This window comes from Lemur catta, chromosome 6, assembly GCF_020740605.2.
Source record: "Lemur catta isolate mLemCat1 chromosome 6, mLemCat1.pri, whole genome shotgun sequence".
Classification (NCBI taxonomy): Eukaryota; Metazoa; Chordata; class Mammalia; order Primates; family Lemuridae; genus Lemur; species Lemur catta.
The window spans coordinates 99,919,742-99,940,468 of record NC_059133.1 but is presented as its reverse complement, the minus strand read 5'-3'; the positions used below and the strand labels follow the sequence as shown (position 1 = coordinate 99,940,468).

Below are 20,727 nucleotides of genomic sequence, written 5' to 3'. Positions count from 1 at the left end.
AACATTAAAATTAAATTCTGTTTGCAAACAAGATTTGTTTTCAATAATGTGACATAAGCAATAGCATATTATTACAGCATTTTTAATGGAAAAAATAACTTTTTAAAAAACAAAAAATAACCCTGAATAGAATTTCTAATGAATAAATGCAATATAGTAGATGAAAATATGGTTTGGGAAAAATTTCAATGCTTAAAGTTTTGTCAACATTAGTAATTTTGATAGAAAAAGAGCTAAGTGGAAGCTTTTGGAGAATAGCAATTCATATCATCATAGCAATTATTTGTTAATCCTTTGCTTGCAATGACAGTCTATAACCTTAATTAAATTCATTCAGCATACTGGAAATAACATGTCTGTTTCAGAATCAGAAAAATTGATCTAGGTTCAAAACCTACTTTGCCACTTGACCAAGATCACACATCTCCCAAGGCGGGAGGTTGGCTTGAGTTCAGGAGTTTGAGACCAGCCTGACCAAGATTGGACCCCGTCTCTATTAAAAATAGAAAAAATTAGCTGGGCCTGGTAGCACCAGCCTGTAGTCCCAGCTACTTGAGAGGCTGAGGCAGGAGGATCACTTGAGCCCAGGAGTTTGAGGTTGCTGTGAGCCAAGCTGACGCCACGGCACTCTAGCCAGGGAAACAGAGCAAGAATCGTCTCAAAAAAAAAGTAACATCACGACTTGCCTCATCTGTAAAATGAAGACTTTATTTACCCAGTAGGGCTCCACAGATTAAATGAAACAATTTCTAGGTGCTAAGCTAGCTTCTCCTCCCTCCAAGAATCATCTGAGAGTACTTGCTAGAGAAGCACATTCCAGAACTTCCACATCCAGAAATTGATTCTACTCTTAATAAGGCCTAGGGTTCTGCATTTTAACAAGCATCCAGATGACCCTGGTGCAGATGGTACAGCAGCAGCATTTCAGAAGCGCTGGTCTAACGGGTAAAAGAAAACACCTTTTGACCTTGAGCATATCACTCCAGCTCCCGGAGCCTTAAGTCCTTCCATACAAGGGTTAGTATCTCCTTTCCTTACCTTAAAGATTGAGGACTATAATTAACCTTTCAGCAAATCTAGTTATTTGCAACAATTGTTATTTTAAAATCTTCCACCCTTAGTTCCCTATATTAAGAGATTTCCACCTCTTCTTCCGCCTCCTTTATTGATCAATTTTTCCTAAACCTCTGTATTTCAAAAATGCCGCTCTTTCTCTGCCCCCAGGAAGACTTTTTCACTGCAGCAGTAATTAGTCTGGAATTCTCGTCTGGTGATACCATTCTGGGGGATAACTACAGCTCATATTACCTTTTAAGAAACCCTACCCTTGAGATGAGGCCTGCAAATACATGATGAACTAAGCATTAGCAGGGCTTGCTTGCATAAAGAAACACGACCGAGAAGCAGTTTCCACACTGAACCATACTGAGGAGTGTACACGAAGGTAGGGAACGTCATGTTATGATACTGCACTTCAAACACTTTATTGGCCAACGAAAGGCCTAAGCTTTTTGTTACCCTTGCCCACAATCCATACAAAAGTATGAGTTCCAAAGTTCCAGGCGGAAAAAGCCCCCCAGGAACACATTTTCTCGCGTTCAGACGCCTACAGAAGACCACAAAAGAAACCAAGGCAAAAACATCCAGAAACTTTGGTTCTAGTTCTTGAGAAATGAGGGAGAGTACATACGAAAGAACACAAGGACCAGAAAAGTAACGCTAAACCAAACATACCGACGGCCCGCTCCCCCTTCTCCCCTCTCCCTTCACAGACTCCGGTACCTTGGGAGGCCGAATTTTGCAGATGCCGGTCTTCTCCGCCAAGGGCCGGATGCGGCCGATGAAGCTGAGCGGGTCTGTGAACTCCTCCCAGCTGGGCTCAAAGACGGGGCACTCCGGGGGCGGCACGAACTCCGCCGCGTAGCCCCCCGGCCCCACGCCCGCCATGGCAATAGCTCGGAGCCCCGGGAAGGACCAGGCGGACAAAGGCCGGCTGAAGCCCGCCGAGCCCCTTCACGTCCCCTGCCGGGGGCCGAAGCGCATCTTCCCGCACAAGACCCGCTCAGCACAGAAACCCCACAGCCGCTTCCTCCTCTCGTTTGTTATTGTTTCTCTCAGGGCTTTTCCTCTCACGGCCAGGACTTTTCCGGAAGTTAACGTACTGTCAAATCCCTCCGCTACGGCGGCAAACAGAGTCCTTCCGCCACGACGCGGCGGCCGGCTGTCCAGCCCTTCCTTCCTCCTCCCTGTCCGGGCAGCCCAGAGTCGCTCTTTCCTTCCGCGGCCGCCCAAGTTCTGCGCAGTCCAACGACTCCTCGCCGCTCACCCTTCCGAGTGCCACGGTCTCTCCTTTAGGAGAGATGGGGGCGGAGGGAAGCGGTCGGGCCGAAGTGAGGCGCTTTCTTCCGGCGCGGAGGAATGTGTAATGGCCCAGAGGGCAGAGGGTCTGCTTCCGGTGGGGAGGAGCCAGTTCCTCTTTGTGTATAAATGAGCACGGGAACGGGCGGGCCCAACCTCGGCCGCCTGCCGGGGCGCGGGTGCCGCGCGGCTTGCTGTAGCCTACGCGTCTGCTTGCTAACAAGTAACCTTTCCGGCGTTCCTCTCAGGCTGTGTTTTAGTCCTTTGACTGCGAGTATCTTGCGAAAAACCACAGTCAGCCACTTTCTACCCGCAAAATTGGGGTAGTCAGCGGCAACTTGTACTTCCTTGTCAAACTTTTTGAAATTGCTCGCTTAATCGCCTTTCTTCTTCAGAGTGGAAGTTACACAAAGGCAATGACAGTGTCTCTTGTTTCCCCAGCTCCTAGAATGGTGCTTGGTATATAGGAAGTGTGCAATAAATATCCATCAAATGAATGAAGAAATAGATTCACCCAATAAATAAATAAACTGGATTGACCAATTCATTTTGTGTGTCATTACTCATCCTACATTTATCTATACCAAATTTTATTTAAGACTGTACCAGGATGTGACTATAGCATCCGCAAAGGTTAATGCCCAGTTACTCATAACCACCAGCCAAACCCTATATATAAACACTTTCGGAAGACAGTTCTGTTTCAGTTACCCTTTATTGTATAACAAATCACCTCAAAATTTAGTGGCAGAAAATAGAAACAATTTACTATTATTATACAATTCTGTAGGTTGTCCTCACCTGGGGTCACGCATATAATTGCATCTTCTGAAAGATTGGCATGATGGTTAATTTTGTGTGTCAATTTGGCTGGGCCCCAGTGCCCAGATATATGGTCAAACATTATTCTGCTATTTCTGTTAGGGTATTTGGGGATGAGACTAACATTTAAAACTGGACTTTAAGTAAAGCAGATTGCCCTCCATAATGTGAGAGGGCCTCACCCAATCAACTGAAGGCCTGAACAGAACGAAAGACCTTCCCTAAGCAAGAAGGATTTTGCCAGAAGATAGCCTTCAGACTTGAACTGAAGCATCAGCTTTTGCCTGGTCTCCGGCCCACCAACCCACCCTGCAGATTTTGGATTTACTATTGTCTATAATCAAGCGAGCCAATTCCTTTAAATAAATCTCTTTCTATATGTATACACACATCCTATGGGTTCTGTTTCTCTGGAGAACCCTGACTAATGTAACTGGGGCTGCAAGGTTCAAGATGGCCTCGCGCTCATGTGGGGCAGTTGGTGCGGGTTGTTAGCTGGGAAGCCTCATTCTCCACATGGCTTCCCAACGCACTGTGGTAGACTGGGCTTTTTCACAGCATAGTGGTCTTAGCATTCCAAGAGGATGAAAGTGGAAGCAAAGGCCTAAGGCCTAGACTCCAAAACGCGCAAGATGACTCTGTCATATTCTATTGATCAGAGCAAGTATAAGGCCAGCCTAGATTCAGGAGGTGTGAAAAAGACGCCAGTTCTTGATTAGAAGAGTAACAATATCACATTACAAAGGGGTGTGGACACAAGAAGGTGTGATTCAGTGTGTACAATTATAATGACTTACAACAAAGTATTAGATTTTTTACTACTTAAATCTGAAAAACTATTCAGAAAAAGGAAGAAATAATGGAATTCTAAGTAAAACAAATCACTGAAATAATTCATTTTATTAAACATTCAATTAAAATATAATGGTTTGCTTTAGAATCAATAGAAGAATGAGACTATGATAGACCCCTAGTATAAGCACAAATCCCTAAAAGCTTTGATTGATCCTACTTATTTCCTAGTCTTTCAAGTTATACTTACCTATTATTTAATTTTAAACTGTCTCTCTAGTAGAATATAAAATCATAGAGTAATGATTCTCAATTATTTTTATTTGCCACAATACTTCTGAGAAATCTGTAGCAGTTGCTTACGCTAGCAGTAAGTATGTAAGAGAAAGGGCAGTGAATGTTTCTGGTGGGGTTGGAAGAAACTTCTCCATTGTCATCCACCTCAGATTCTGACGCTCTGCTCAGGGAAAGTAGGCGAACTTCACCCCCACCCCTCATGCTCACCCCTTTGAGAATAGAATCACTGTTGTAAAAATCAAAACCTTGTGTTTTATCAGCTTCTATGAGGGCATTCTGCACATGCGATGTTAAATTGACTGTCAATAGTATTTGGGTCTCCAGATGGAACAATTGAATGTAATGGTAATTTAAAAGTATTGTTTACATTATTTAAACAATCTTTGAAAATAACTTTTCAGAGAAAAAAATTAAATAAATAGTATGAGTATTGTGTAATTATTTGAACTTTGCTATCCTGAGTATTAGAATAAAATGAATACCTAAGTCTGATAATCATTTGGCTAGGCTGTGGTCCCTGAATTTTTAAAAAATGTAATAAAACCTCACAAAATCACATCAATTAAGGGAGGGTTAGTTTTAGAGAGTGAAAAGTCAAAATTACTGAATTTTTAAAGAAATGCCATTTTATTCCAAGAATAGTTATTACTAGTGGTTCTCAAACTTTTTAGTTTCAAGACTCCTTTACGTTCTTAAAAACTACAAAGAACCTGAAAAATTCTTGTTTATATGGATTATATATATATTGATATTTACCATATTAGAAATTAAAACTAATAAATGTGTAAAATGTTTATTTATTCATTTTAAAATAAAAGTAATAAACTTATTACATGTTAATATAAATGCTGGGCTTTTTTTTTTTTTGAGAAACAGGGTCTCACTCTGTCACCAAGGCTGGAATGCAGTGGCATGATCATAGCTCACTGCAACCTTAAACTCCTGGGCTCAAGAGATCCTTCTGCCTCAGCCTCCCAAGTAGTTGGGACTACAGACATGCGCCACTACACTTGGCTAATTTTAATTTTTTTTTTAGATAAAGGGTCTCACTATGTTGCCCAGGTTGGTCTCAAAATCCTGGCCTCAATTGATCCTCTAGCCTCAGCCTCCCAAAGTGCTAGAATTATAGATGTGAGCGACTGCACCTGGTCAATATAAATGCATTTTAAGAAAAATAACTATATTTTCCAAAATGAAACATTTAGTGAAAAGACTGGCATTGGTTTATACTTTCTGTAAAATTTTTTAACATTTTCCTTACGAGGATCTGTTTCTGCTTCAACTGATTGCAGTATGTTCTGGTTGGAATATGTGAAGAAAATCTAGCACCACACAGATATGTGGTTGGAAAAGGGAGAAGCATTTTAATAATTTTTTGAGATAATTGTAATTTCTTGAAGGCTAGCAATTTATAATCTAAAACTTTATTAACTTTTTGTACTCTTACATTAAAACGGTAGTCAGTCTTGTCCTGGAATGGGATTTTATAACATCATGCGTTGGTCATTTGAAAAATATTGGTTCACTGAATTATATGGATCTTCCAGATGTTGACACATATTATTATATAATATCCAAAAATTACAAAAATATCACCATCAATCTCATGAGACAATTGGGAAGTTGTCAAATTCGGGATGACAGAAACAAGTTTACCAAATTATAAGATTCACTTGAACGCTCAAATTTTATCATTGCCAACAAATACCATCAATTTATTCCACCAAAAAGATGGGCTCACTCTGTTCATTTTCAAGAAAATATCTGCCAAATACCTAAGTCTGAATAACCATAGTTAGTCTGTGAGGTCTTCTGGTGTTCTATGAACAAAGTGACTAGTTCAGCTGTATTATTTCTTCAGGAAAACCCTCTTACTTCTGTATGCAACAGAGTGCTGTATGTGTACTTCCTACTTCATCACACAGACTATTAAAAAAGACACATATTTAAGATTTGTTAAAATTAATAATTTTTACTGCTTTACCCCGAGCATTCTGAAATGAAACTGGTTTTCCCCCCGTAAGCCTGTGTAATGAAGACAATGACTATAAGTATAGTTTGGTATCGCTGCCATGATTCATGCTAAGGAACCAGCATTTTACCCACTGCTGCTTTTGTACTGTCAGTGTCCATGTCAACAGTGAAAAAGGCAAATAACATCTTAGTATTATTGTTAAAAGCATTTTGACCTCAAAACCTTCAGAGAGCATCTTGGGGACAAACAGCAGTCTGGAAATGAACAGGAATCTGTGGACCACACTTTAAGAACTGCTGATTTGGGCTGGGCGCGGTGGCTCACGCCTGTAATCCTAGCACTCTGGGAGGCCAAGGTGGGTGGATTGTTTGAGCTCAGGAGTTCGAGACCAGCCTGAGCAAGAGTGAGACCCCGTCTCTACTAAAAATAGAAAGAAATTATATGGACAAAATTATAAAATTAAAAAAAGAGAGAACTGCTGATTTGTACTATAATTTTTTGAAATTTTTATTCATTTTATTTGTTCTTAATTGACAAAGAATTATTGTGTTATACTAGAATTTTAATTAACATAATAAAGGATGGGAGGGCTGGAAGAGACCTGATTTAAAGAGAGGGGAAAAAAGTAAATAATCTATCAAGCAACAGTCTCAACAACAGGTCTTTGCTTATTAAATATTTAAGCATTTAAATTTTAACACTGTGTATATGTTAGTATGTTCCCTTAAAATGCTATAAAATAGGTTGGTTCTCTCATATACTTTAACATTGCACAAAATCAGGTGTAGTTAACAAACCCTCAATTTCATTTAGGTCAGAATAAGGATAGTTTTTTCTGTATCTGGTGATCTGTGATCAAATTCAATTCAGTTCAACAATTCAGTTCAGTATACACTTGGTGGCTGACACCTGTAATCCCAGCACTTTGGGAGGCTGAGGCAGGAGGATTCCTTGAGGCCAGGAGTTTGAGACCAGCCTGGGCAACATAGCAAAACCCCATCTCTACAAACACTAAAAAAATTAGCCAGTGTGGTGGCATGCACCTGTGGTCCCAGATACTCAGGAGGCTAAGGTGGGAAGATCACTTGAGCCCAGGAGTGCAAGGCTGCAGTGAGCTTGTGATCGCACCACTGCACTCCAGCCTGGGTGACAGCGTGAGACTCTGTCTCTAAAACAACAAACAACAAAAACAAAAACAAATTCAGTTCAGTAAATATTTGCATTATGCTCCCACCCAGTGCTATGTTTGGACATCACTTTAAACCAATGATGCTTAATGTATGTCAGAATGGGGTTTGGTGGAAGCATGCATGGTTTGAAAACCCATTTAGAAAACAGAAAAAAAAATGTCATTTGTACTACAAACTAGAGAAAGTAAAAGTCAACAGACTCAATTAATAGGGATATCATATATGACACACTTGAGATGCATTTTTGAAAGGTGTTTGGGAAGACAGACTCCAAGTACTTCATGGAGGACAAATCAGAATAGAAGGGAGAAATTCAATTTTTATGAACTATAAAGGTTGAAAAACTACAATTTAAATTTTTCCTTCTTCCATTATCATCATGTGAATAAGGAAACCATTGTCATTTGCAATATCACATTTAAAAATCTTTAGATCACTTTACCTACCAGAGCCATTAAACTTGATCCATTTATAGGTCCTGAGACCTATAAATTATCTCCATATTCTTATGAAATGTTACCATGCATTATTGAATTAATCCCTTCCTTTATAACTTCCTTTTGTATATCTTCCTGATGTTTAGATAAGAGACCTGCTAGTCATTATGTTCAAAATTCTAATATAAATGTAATCTCTTAACCAAACCTCTTCTATAAGTGCATTTTTTTCTTCTCCTGAAATACTACCCCACAATGATTGAACTTTATTATTGGCTTCATTATTGCCTTATGGTTCCATTAATTTTTTCCTTTTTTTTTTATCTTTGTTTCTTTTTTTTTCTTTCAGAGCTCTACATGTTCAGAGAAACTTTTCTAGTAACAAACTACAGAAATGATCCCTGAAAGTATAGTCTTTGGGATCCACCAATTTCTTTAAAATTTTAAATGTTGACATATTCTTCATATGTAACTTTGATAGTTGTTTTGGTTTTGTTTGTTTGTTTGAAGCAGGGTCTCACTCCCACTTCAGCCTCCCTAGTAGCTGGGACTACGGGTGCATGCCCATGCCCAGTTATGTAATTGATAGTTTTATTTTTATCTCTTCTTCAAGATCATTGGTGAAAATATTTGTTCCTGAAGGAGGGCTACTTAATTATCCCCCTCCATTGTCCTCCATTAATCAAAGTGTTGATTACTACTTTCCAATCACATTATTTAAGCACTAATATTTAGTCTATGTCTACCTTCCCTCAAAGTGCCTACAGCTTGTTTTACCCAAGATATTAATACTTGGCTGGGCGTGGTGGCTCATGCTTGTAATCCTAGCACTCTGGGAGGCCAAGGCGGGAGGATTGCTCAAGGTCAGGAATTCGAGACCAGCCTGAGCAAGAGCCAGACCCCGTCTCTACTAAAAATAGAAAGAAATGATCTGGACAGCTAAAAATATATAGAAAAACTAGCCAGGCATGGTGGCACACGCCTGTAGTCCCAGCTACTTGGGAGGCTGAGGCAGGAGGATCGCTTGAGCCCAGGAGTTTGAGGTTGCTGTGAGCTAGGCTGAGGCCATGGCACTCTAGCCCAGGCAACAGAGCAACACTCTGTCTCAAAAAAAAAAAAAGATATTAATACCATTTACTTGAATGTGATTTACATTTATATGATTTTTTAATGAATTCCTAATCACCTGTTCTTTTCTACTAAGAGTTATTGTAAGGAAAGGCACTAAGTTACCAATGAATTTAGATACACTAAATTCACAGATTGTGAATTTTCCTGTTCAGTGACAAGACCATAGATATTATCAAAGAATATCTTATTATTAATATTTCTTCTATCGAAATATTGTGTATTTTTCAATTTATCAAGGATCTTTGCTATCTTTCCTGGATTATTATTTAGTTCTGAGTTTTAATTTTATATCCTATATTCCAAAGACGGATAAATGACAAATTGCATTTATTCCCTAAAATAACTAGTTGAACCTGCAAAGTGTACTGTAAAAAATAATAATAATTTAGCCAGGCAAAACATGCCGAAATAATTGTGTAATTTGTCAAGTAATGTACCAAGAGCTTCTAAATAAAAAAAATTAGCCCAAATTTATTTTAAAGACATAATCAATAATTTTCTATATCACAGATAGCTTCATAGAAGACAAATGTGGAAATTAGGAGAAGGAGCCAGCATTTCTTGAGAAGGGTTGTTCTTCACTTCTGAGGGCTTAAATTTTAAGTTGGAGACCATAAATTTATGGTGATACCATTTCCCATTGTGAAAGTTAATTACACAAATTTTATCTTGTCACACCCAACTAAATCAGAGTGGGGAAGCCAAGCGGAAAAGGCACTCAGGGTGCATCACGCCAGCTCCAGAAGTTAAACTTTCCACAAACCCAGCTGCCGTAACCCTAAAACTAGCTTTTCCTAGTAATTGCTGAAACGACCTGCCCTGACTCTACTACTTGGCTGAGGCAGGAGAATCATTTGAGCAAGAGACCTAGTTTTCAGCCTATATGAAAGGCTTTCCATGTGCCTTACTCATGAAGCTTAATTATTTCTAGCTTTTGATTTAAAGTGAGAGACATCTAACTCTTTCATTTGAACACTTAGAGGCCATTTTAAGGTTATTCATTGGCCTAATTTCAATACTGTTGTGTCAGGGAATAAAGAGGCCCGAGGAGAGGGAGAGAGAAAACAGGGAAACAGCTGGTCAGTAGGAACATCCACAACAGTTATGGATTAAGTTCACCATGTTATATGGGCATGGCTTGTGGCACCTCAAACAATTGTGATAATAATATAATGTTGGGTGCAGTGTAGCTCATGCACGTAATCCCAGCACTTTAGGGGGCCGAGATGGGATCCCTTGCTGGCCAGGAATTCAAGACTAGCCTGGGCAACAAAGCGAGCCTTATCTCTACAAAATATTAAAAATTTAGCCGGACATGGTGGCTTCTTGGGCAGCTGAGGCAAGGCAGGAGGATCTCTTGAGCCCTGGTGTTTGAGGTTATGTGAGTGAGTGGTTACAGTGAGCAATGATCATGCCACTGCACTCCAGCCTGGATGACAGAGTGGGGCCCTGTCTCTTTTTTTTTTTTTTTTTTTTTTTGAGACAGAGTCTCACTCTGTTGCCCGGGCTAGAGTGCTGTGGCCTCAGCCTAGCTCACAGCAACCTCAAACTCCTGGGCTCAAGCGATCCTACTGCCTCAGCCTCCCGAGTAGCTGGGACTACAGGAATATGCCACCATGCCCGGCTAATTTTTTCTATCTATCTATCTATCTCTATATATATGTATATATATATATATATATTTTTTTTTTTTTAGCTGTCCAAATCATTTCTTTCTATTTTTAGTAGAGATGAGGGTCTCGCTCTTGCTCAGGCTGGTCTCCAACTCCTGACCTCGAGCGATCCTCCCGCCTCGGCCTCCCAGAGTGCTAGGATTACAGTCGTGAGCCACCACGCCCAGCTGACCCTGTCTCTTAAAAAAAAAAATAATTATACACTTTGTATGGAATCAGAGAAGACCCCATATAGCAAAAGCAATCTTAAGCAATAAAAACAAAATGGGAGGTATTGATTTGCCAGACTTCAAACTATACTACAAAGCTGTGGTTCTTAAAACTGCCTGGTATTGGCACAAGGGCAGGGACACAGACCAGTGGAACAGAACAGAAAACCCAAATATAAAACCATCCTCACATAACCATCTAATCTTCGACAAAATAGACAAAAACATACTCTGGGGACAAGAGTCCCTATTCAATAAATGGTGCTGGGAAAACTGGATAGCCACATGTAGAAGACTGAAACAGGACCCACAGATTTCACCTCTCACAAAAATCAAATCACGGTGGATAACAGATTTAAACCTTAAATGGGAAACGATTAGAATTCTAGAAGAAAATGTAGGAAAGACTCTTACAGACATTGGTCTAGGCAAAGAATTTATGAAGAAGACCCCTAAGGCAATCGCAGCAACAACAAAAATAAATGAATGGGACCTGATTAAATTAAAAAGCTTCTGCACAGCCAAAGAAACAGTCACGAAAATAAACAGACAGCCTACAGAATAGGAAAAAATTTTCGCATACTACACATCAGATAAAAGACTGATAACAAGAATCTATTTAGAACTCAGGAAAATCAGCAAGAAAAAATCAAACAATCCTATCAAAAAATGGGCAAATGACATGAATAGAAATTTTTCAAAAGAAGACATAAGAATGGCTAAAAAAAGTATGAAAAAATGCTCAACATCCCTAATCATCAGGGAAATGCAAATCAAAACCACAATGAGATACCACTTAACTCCGGTGAGAATGGCCTTTATCAAAAAAATCCCAAAACAACACATGTTGGCGTGGATGCGGAGAGACAGGAACACTCGTACACTGCTGGTGGGAATGCAAACTAGTGCAACCCCTATGGAAAGCAATATGGAGACACTTTAAACAGATTCAAGTAGACCTACCATTAGATCCAGCAATCCCATTACTGGGCATATACCCAGAAGAACAAAAGTCATTCTTTAACAAAGACACCTGTACCCGAATGTTTATAGCAGCACAATTCACAATCGCAAAGATGTGGAAACAACCCAAGTGGCCATCAATCCACGAATGGATTAGTAAACTGTGGTATATGTATACCATGGAGTACTACTCAGCTATAAGAAATAACAATGATACGACATCTTTTTGGCTCTCCTGGAGAGAGCTGGAACCCATTATACTAAGTGAAGTATCCAAAGAATGGAAAAACAAGCATCACATATACTCACCAGAAAACTGGTTTCCCTGATCATCACCTAAATGCACATCGGGGAAGGATACCAATTGGATATCAGACTGGGATGGGGGGTGGGGGGAGGGGATGGGTGTATGCCTACATGATGAGTGTGTTGCACACCCTCTGGGGAATGGTCATGCTTGAAGGTGCAGACTCGGGGAGGTGGGGGGGGGATGGAAGTATGACTACATGATGAGTGCCAGGTGCACTGTCTGGAGAATGAGAATGGACGCGCTTGGGACTCTGACTTGGGGGGATGGGCGGGACATGGACAATGTATATGACCTGAACTTATGTACCCCCATGATGAGCTGAAATAAAAAAAAAAATCACTGATCATAGATCACCATAATTAATATATTAATAATGAAAAAGTTTTAAATATTGCTCAGAGTTGCCACAAACTTTCAATTTGTAAAAAACACAATATCTGTGAAGTGCAGTAAAGCAATGAGCAATGAAACAAGGTGTGCCTATGGAAAATGGCAAGTTCGATCTGTACATCCTTAGAACATACACCAGTGGGCCCAGCCCGGTGGCTCACGCCTATAATCCTAGCACTTTGGGAGGCCGAGGTGGGAGGATCACCTGAGCTCAGGAGTTCAAGACCAGCCTAAGCAAGAGTGAGACCCCGTCTTTATCTATATAATATTAAAAAAATAATAAAGTTTATACCAGTGAAGAATCCCAGCTTTTCCATAGTGGTAGCTGCAACTCTGAGACTAAAATGCCTTTTCCCCTATCCCTACACCTTGCTCTTTGGAAAGATGAGCCCACAACGGGATTTTCAACTTGCTTTTATGATTACAGCTCATTTCTTACACCTTTCAAGAAAAGAAAGCAGTGTCTGCGACCTGACAAACAGTAGTGTTTAAATACATAATCCTCTGACCTTAGAAATTGAACCTCAGGTCCTATCCTGGCTCTAAGCCTCCAGGTCATTGAATGAGAAACTTTTCTTAGAATCTTTACCTTTTTGAGACAAGCTTTTAAATTACAACATATGACGCTATGGACCATAACACGCTGAACTATTCCCGTGAACCATTACATGATTAGGCATAGCATTTCTGCATCATTTTTCATGAAAACAAAGTAGTTGAGCAAGTTTAAACTGGAGGTGCCCGGAACTCGTGCGTCCTGACCTCAGACATCCCAGCCAGCGCCCGGACTAGCTGGGTTGTAGCCCCGCTACGTCATCCGCGCAGAGCCGCGTGCACAAGAAAAACTACACTTCCCGGTGGTCTCTGCGCGGCGAGTCTCCCGGACAGGCGGAGCGAGCCTCGCGGCGGGGCGGGGCGAGGCGGAGCGGGGCGGGGCGTGCCTCTGTGAGTTCCCTTCCCATTGGTGCGCAAGCCAAAGGTCCCTGTAAAGTTGTGGGCGATTGGACGGGTTTGTAGTGGCGCCGAGTCGCTACCTGATTTGACATTTGTTTTCGGTTGGTTTCCCTGACCCTGAGTCTTGGAGTATTGTGAGTACAGAGTTTCGGGTTTAGGGTGTAGGGGTTGGGGAAGAGGGCTTGGGAAGGAAATTTGGCGAGGGAGAAATAACTGCGGAAGCAATGCGGAAGAGTGGGACGTAGCGTGGCATCGGGGGGTCTCCAGAGGGGTTGGGGACCGGAAGAGGAAAGTTGGACCCTCGGGGGTGCCGGAGGATTGGAGAACTGTAGCAGTGAAGGAGTCGAGAACTGGCTGAAGCGGAAATAGGAGTGCAGGGTTTGGACGTCCTGGAGAAGGGTTCCGGAATACCCTGACCCCACTCTAGTCTGAGCCTCAATTTCCTCATTTGTACAATAAAGGATAGTTAATACTACCTAACAGAGCTAAATAAAATAATAAATGTCAAAGTGCTAAACAAATGTTAATTGGTAGTAGACAAGCCATAGAGAATATATCTAAGCAAGGATATCAGGTGGGTGGATAGAAGCTAGCTGAAACCCATTAATTTATATATAAACAAGGACATTGTTCTTTTGGGAGATGCAATGGTGGAATGAGACACGGTTTCTCTCTGCAGGGAACACACACTATCATTGGAGAAATGACAGCAGCAAAGAACTCTTAATATGTTAACTGTCTTTTAGAGAATTACAAACGCAGTTCTATTGCAGTTAGATCATTTTGGGTGGAGAGACTCAGGGAAGAGCTGAAGGAGGTAGTGGATGAATTTTCATGGACAGATTAGATTTCATTAAGTGAAATTATGAGGATTGTGGAGGGAGCTATGTTCTAGTTGGAGGGGAGCACATGAAGAAAGGCATGGAGCTAGAAAGTTATTATATCTGGAAACAGAGAACACATTTAGGGGAGTAGAGGGAAATGAGGCAGAAAAGATAGGTGTGGCCCTTATATAGAAAGCCATGAATTCTAGTTCTAGGCTAAGGAGTTTGGTTTAATGCTTTAGGCCAGACTGGCGCGGTGGCTCACGCCTGTAATCCTAGCACTCTGGGAGGCCGAGGCGGGAGGATTGCTTGAGCTCAGGAGTTCGAGACCAGCCTGAGCAAGAGCGAGACCCTGTCTCTACTAAAAATAGAAAGAAATTAACCAAACAACTAAAAATAGAAAAAAATTAGCCGGGCACGGTGGTGCATGCCTGTAGTCCCAGCTACTCAGGAGGCTGAGGCAGGAGGATTGCTTGAGCCCAGGAGTTTGAGGTTGCTGTGAGCTAGGCTGATGCCACGGCACTCTAGCCCAGGCAAGAGAGTGAGACTCTGTCTCAAAAAAAAAAAGGAAAAGGTCTCACTATGTTGCCTAGGCTGGCCTAGAACTTCTGGGCAAAAGTGACCTTCCTGCCTCAACCTCCTAAGTAGCTGGTACTACAGGCCTGAGCCACCATGCCTGGCAGATTGTAGATTTGGTTTTGGTTGTTGCAGATAACATTTATATTAATACTAAGGAGACTTTTCTTCCTATGTGTGCTTATTTATTCAAATATTCAATGTCATTCCAATTTTTATTTGAAAATAATGAAGTAGAGTACCATATGAAAATTCAAAAACCATAAAATTTCAGCATTTGGAACTACTTTAAAGAATACTACATTTTAAAACATCATATTCTTTCCAGGAGGCAAACAAGATGATGGAGAGGGAACCAGTCTATACATCCTATATGTTTCTTTTCTGTTCCTGGCCCCTCATTATGAATTTTTGTGTATTTGATAGGTGTGAAAAAGACAGCATGAACTTTACCCCGACACATACCCCTGTCTGCAGAAAGTAAGACATTTGCTTATTTTTGAGTTGTTAAATAAGGAATCAAAACTTCTATAGTCTTAGTCCAAATTAGCATAGGAGCTGGAAGGGTCTTGGAAGCATACTTCCTAAATCTTAATTTGAACTGTATTAGATCTCGTTTCTCTATTCTTCCGTTCTATGCAGAATTTAGATAAACAGTGTATATTACATGGTATAGCCGGATTCATTCAGTGTGAGGGCCTGGCACGGTGCCTGTGGATCCTGGATTACAGAGGAAACAACCAGCGTACAAACGTGGGACTTTCCATTCTGGTTCTGCCACCAACTTGCTGCATGACACGTCGTCCTCATCTGTCAGCGCCGCAGCTCCCACCTCAGCAGGCCGCTCAGTCCTCTGTTAACCTGTTCGCCAGAGTTGTTACAGGATAACTCCTTTGTAGACTATGAAACATTAAGTAGAATAGTATTTCTGTCACAAGCTTTTAATGTGGAGAAAATGTTAGATTTTTACTTCATGCTAGTTGAGAATAAATTTTAATATCTCTATATGCTTATTATAATAGAATGAGCACATGTAGTGACTACATTCACTAACTATAGCTCAGGGCTTCTGGTATACAGTTTCTCCACTTGACTGTCTATTTTGTTGTGTTGTAAATTGCAGACAGCCAAACAGGATTGGTTTTCACATGTGCCATTTGTACCATTTGTTTTCTACTTTTGTTGTTTTAGCTTGTCTCTTGTTTGCTAAAAGCAAACAAACAAACAAACAAAAACTTCTTGTCCAGCCTTTGATCCGAGTCTTGCCATTTTTAACATCTAGTTCCAGTCTGTGCAGTTCAGATATCTAGAGATTAACATCTGATGTGGTTGTTCCCATTGCTATATGTCTTTTTTATTTTTTTCTTTAGAAACAGGGTTTCACTCTGTTGCTAGGCTGGAGTGCAGTGGTGTGATCATAGCTCACTGCAACCTTGAACTCCTGGCCTCAAGGGTCCTACTGCTTCAACCTCCTGAGTAGCTAAGACAATGGGTGCGCGCCACCATGCCTGGCTAATTTTTTAGTTGTTATTTTTTTATAGAGACAAGATCTCGCTATACTGCCCTGGCCTCAAGTGACCCTCCCGCCTCGGCCTTCCAGCAGTGCTGGAGTCACAGGCGTGAGCCATTGCACCTGGCCTCATTACTGTATGTCTCACAGTACTGAATTTTCTAATTGTTACTGTATGGTCTTATTTAGTTTATATTTTTAAGCAATCTTTTTAGTCTCTAACGTGTATTTTTATTTTTTATTCTTTTAGAGATGGGGTCTTGCTATTTTGCCCAGGCTGGACTTGAACTCCTGGGCTCAAGCTGTTCTCCTGCCTCAGCCTCCTGAGTAGCTGGGACTATAGGGGTGCACTATTGCGCCTGGCTCTAACATGTATTTTGAATCTAGCTTTAAACCATTGATACTTGGAAGATAATTCATAAAATTATTCATTAACCTATACTATCAAGCTTTCAAGATTTATGAGCACCTTAATTATAAACACTTTAAAACATAAGCCCCTTTTTTATTTAAAAAATTATAATGTGTCATAAATGTTCCCAGTTTAATGAATGCATCCTTTCTAATTTTGCATAGGGTAACAGGTGTCTCCAAGCACAGCGCTGCCGCCGGCATCAGTGGTCCCGGAATGGCGGCGTCAGTGGAGTCCCCTCCCTTGCCTTCTCTTGAAGACCGTCTGGCCGTCCTCTGCCCTTCTCAGGAGCTTCTGGAATATTATCAAAAGAAGATGGCTGAGTGTGAGGCAGAAAATGAGGGGCTGTTGATGAAACTGGAACTCTACAAAGAAACTTGTGAAGGACAGGTAAAAAAGAGATGATGGATGCCCTTTTAGGACTCTCGTAAGTGTAGTCATTAAGTAGAGAAGCTCTAGAAGTGCTAGCTTGTATCACAACCAGGTATTTTATAAAAATATTCTTTCTTGCCTGGCGTGGTAGCTCACGCCTATAATCCCAGCACTGTGGGAGGCCAAGGCAGGCAGGTCGCTTGAGGTCAGGCTCGAGACCAGCTGGGCAACATAGCAAGGTCTGTCTCTGCAAAAAAAAATTATGATAAAAATTTTTTAAAATATATTCTCTTTTGATTCCGTAGCCAAGCCACTTGCCTTTTAAGACCCTCCTTGGACCATATGCCCCCAAACTGCCCTACCTCTAAAATCTTAAATTCTGACATCTCCACCTCTCTTACATTACTAGTTCTTTCATCCCCTTATACTGACTACTCCTTAACTTCGTTGTTATATCCATAGCTTCTTGACTTGTCAGTTTTCTGAGTGCTGCATATCGGCTTCTGACATCATGCCCTTCTCTTCTAACCTAAACTTCATGATGCTGCACTTCAGTAGTAACTAAACTGTCTACAAACAACCTCTTGCTCAATTATTCTTTTGCTCCACCTGCATAGCAAAAACCCAACTGCAGCTTAATCCAGTTCTCTGCCACACTCATCCTCCTGGAGCAGGATTCCTCAACCTCAGCATTACTGACATTTTGGCCCGGATGATTCTTCGTTGTGAGGGCTCTCCTGTGCATGTTTGGCTTCATCCTTGGCCCCTACCCACTAAATATCAGCACAACACCCCCTGTTTCGACAATCAAGAAATGTCTCCAGGTCGGGCATGGTGGCTCACACCTGGAGTCCTAGCACTCTGGGAGGCCAAGGCGAGAGAATCACTTGAGGTCAGGATTTGAGACAGCCTGTGCAAGAGCAAAACCCAGGTGTGATGGCCTGCACCTGTAGCCCCAGCTAGTTGGGAGGCTGAGGCAGGGGGATCACTTGAGTCCAGGAGTTTGAGGGTGCAGTGAACTATGACGATTCCATGGCACTCTGGCTGGGGCAATAAAGCAAGACTCTGTCTCAAAGAAAAGAAATAAAGGGAAGGAAGGAAAGGCAAAGACAGGATAAAGGCAGGGAAAAAGGGGGAAGGGAAAGGAAAGGAAAAGAGAGAGAGAGAAGGAAGGGAGGGAGGGAGGGAGGAAGGATGGATCTCCAGACATTGCCAGATGTTTCTGTACCGGTGTGTGGAGGTAGTCGGGGTGTGTGTACAAAACTCCTGATTGACAACCACTGTTCTGCAAAGATCACAGATCATTACAGAACGAACTGATGGTAAACAATCGAGCTGTACCCTCAGCCACTACACAGCAATTTTCTTACCTATCCACACTCAGTTCCGTCTCCCTCCACATCTGTGCCATGCCTTCCCTCCAGCCTGCAGCCTCTTCTTAGCCTTCCTCTCTTAACAGGTCATCTTGCGTCCTAGCTCCCACTGTCATACGGGAACTCCCTTCCTGCCCATCCACACATAGTCACCTACATCTATATCCATCTCTTTCTTTCTTGTTGCTTCTGGAACAAGGCGTCGTTTTTGCCTATTCAGGCTGGATTGATCCAACACTTACTCTGGCCTTCATCCCTTTTTCCTCCTTAGAAACTGGGCTCAATCATTTCTCTCCTCTTTCTGTCGTATTTTTAATCTTTTTCTTGACGTTACTTTTTTCGCATTAGTATACAAACATATTCAACCTTCTTTCCCAATCTACAGGAAAAGTAAGCCTGGACTGGTGGCTAACACCTCTAGTCCTAGCTACTGGGGAGGCTGAGGTAGGAGGATTGCTTGAGCACAGGAGTTCAAGTTCAAGGCTGCAGTGAGGTATGATTGCACTCTAAAAAAAAATAGTACCTAAAGGGGGAAGCACAACTAAAGACGGGTTTTTGCTTTTGCTTTTGCTTTTTTGAGACATGGTTTCACTCTGTCACCCAGGCTGAAGTGCAGTGGTGTGATCCTAGCTCATTGCAGTCTCAAAAACTCCTGGGCTCAAGCAATCCTCCTGCCTCAGCCTCCTGAGTAGCTGGGACTCAGGTGTGTGCCACCATGCCCAGCCCTGCTATTCTTTTTCTATAGTTAGATAGATGGCTCTTTCTTTTCTCACCAACCACACTTCTAGAATAGTTTGACTTTCCCATTCACTGCATGGGAAATTCCTTGACTGCAGTTTTATCTCTGTTCTCACCATTCCACTGAAACTGTGCCCCCTGTGGTCTCTCCAAGCACCTATTTGCCAAACTTACCCTTCTTTTTTTGGCCTTTGTGGTGTTTGTCACTCTCGACCTCTCCTTTCCTAAAATTCTCTTCCTTTCTTGATTTCTGCGTCATTTTTCTTTGCTAGTTTCTATCTAGCCTCTCTGATCAGTTTTTTGCAGTCTCCATTAACAGCTTCCCTTCCTTAGTCTTAAAATGTCAAAGTTCCTCCAGATTCTCCTGTGAGTAATCTCATTGTGTCCGTGCATTATACTACTACTATGTGATGGCGAATTCCAATAACTAACCCTGACTCACTTTCCTCCTGAGCTCCATATCTGAGCTGATCTTTTTCTACCTTCCTCTCCTGCCACACATACGTTACTGCTACCATTTCCCTCCCTCCATTCCTTACCCCTCAACACTTCTGTTAGTCTCTGTATCGGTTACTAGTATCATTGCCTACAGTTCTGCCCAGCCCCCTGCATTTCATCATAAGGCAAGTCCTACTGATTCTGCTTCCTACATAGTGCTTAATCCATTCCCACACCTCTGTCACTACTGCTGTGATGCCACTTCAGACCCTCGTGTCTCACGCAGCTGTCACAGTATCCTGCTCACGAGTGTCCCAGCCTCCGGTCTCTTACCTCCCAGTGTGCCTCATACTTTTCACTTTGGCAACACTGAAATACTTGCAGTTGTCCAAACGTATTAGGCTTTCTGGGGGGAGACATTTATATGTCATTTTTATCACATTACGTATGTGTGTGTGTGTGTATATATATATACATATATATATATATATATTTATTTCTGCATTTTTTTTTTTAAGAGATGGGGTCTTGCTGTTGCTCAGGCTGGTCTCGAACTCCTGAGCTCAGGCAATCGTCCTACCTCCCAGAGTGCTGGGGTTACAGGTGTGAGGCACTGCACCCAGCCTGGATTTTTTTTTTAACTAATCATAGAATTGAGGTGCCAAGTGCCAGCGATGGGCCACAATGTGGCACGGGGTTGGATGTGTGCCGAGGAGGGGATCGTCAGCACGCTGGGTGTGCCACTTCCTGTTCACTCCCCTGCGAGGCTATAGCTAGGGCCTTTGGCCTGACCCAGCTTAACCATGGCTTCAGTTTTGGAAGAGCTACAGAAAACTCTAGAAGAGATGACAGTGTTGCTGGGAAAGACCACTAGAAAAAGAGCACTGGATGTCCTTACAGCTGAAAAATCCAAGATTGAAACAGAAAGCAAGAGCACCATGCACTCAGCAGCTCCGCAGCTGGGGGGGCGGGCAGTGCCGGGC

The 20,727-nt window shown here is 41.8% G+C and overlaps 2 protein-coding genes and 1 pseudogene across 4 annotated transcripts in view; 1 reads left to right on the top strand and 2 right to left on the bottom strand.

The window, feature by feature from the left end:
* KDM5A (lysine demethylase 5A) overlaps positions 1-2,404 on the bottom strand; it is an 86,616-nt gene extending 84,212 nt beyond the window's left edge. The window contains exon 1 of the mRNA XM_045554690.1: positions 1,783-2,404. Coding sequence (XP_045410646.1) covers positions 1,783-1,947 — 165 coding nt within the window. The 5' untranslated portion in view covers positions 1,948-2,404. The remainder of the gene's footprint in view (positions 1-1,782) is intronic.
* A 5,810-nt stretch (positions 2,405-8,214) lies between these two features.
* Positions 8,215-8,288, bottom strand: LOC123640798 (annotated as a pseudogene).
* Positions 8,289-13,525: 5,237 nt separating this feature from the next.
* The window catches only part of CCDC77 (coiled-coil domain containing 77), a 28,677-nt gene continuing 21,475 nt past the window's right edge, over positions 13,526-20,727 (top strand). For 2 of the 3 annotated variants that reach the window (XM_045554689.1, XM_045554687.1), the window contains exons 1-3: positions 13,526-13,635; positions 15,328-15,381; positions 16,988-17,213. In XM_045554689.1, the coding sequence (XP_045410645.1) occupies positions 15,344-15,381; positions 16,988-17,213 (264 nt within the window). In that variant the 5' untranslated portion in view covers positions 13,526-13,635; positions 15,328-15,343. The remainder of the gene's footprint in view (positions 13,636-15,327; positions 15,382-16,987; positions 17,214-20,727) is intronic. The other variant, XM_045554688.1, reaches the window with a different exon arrangement.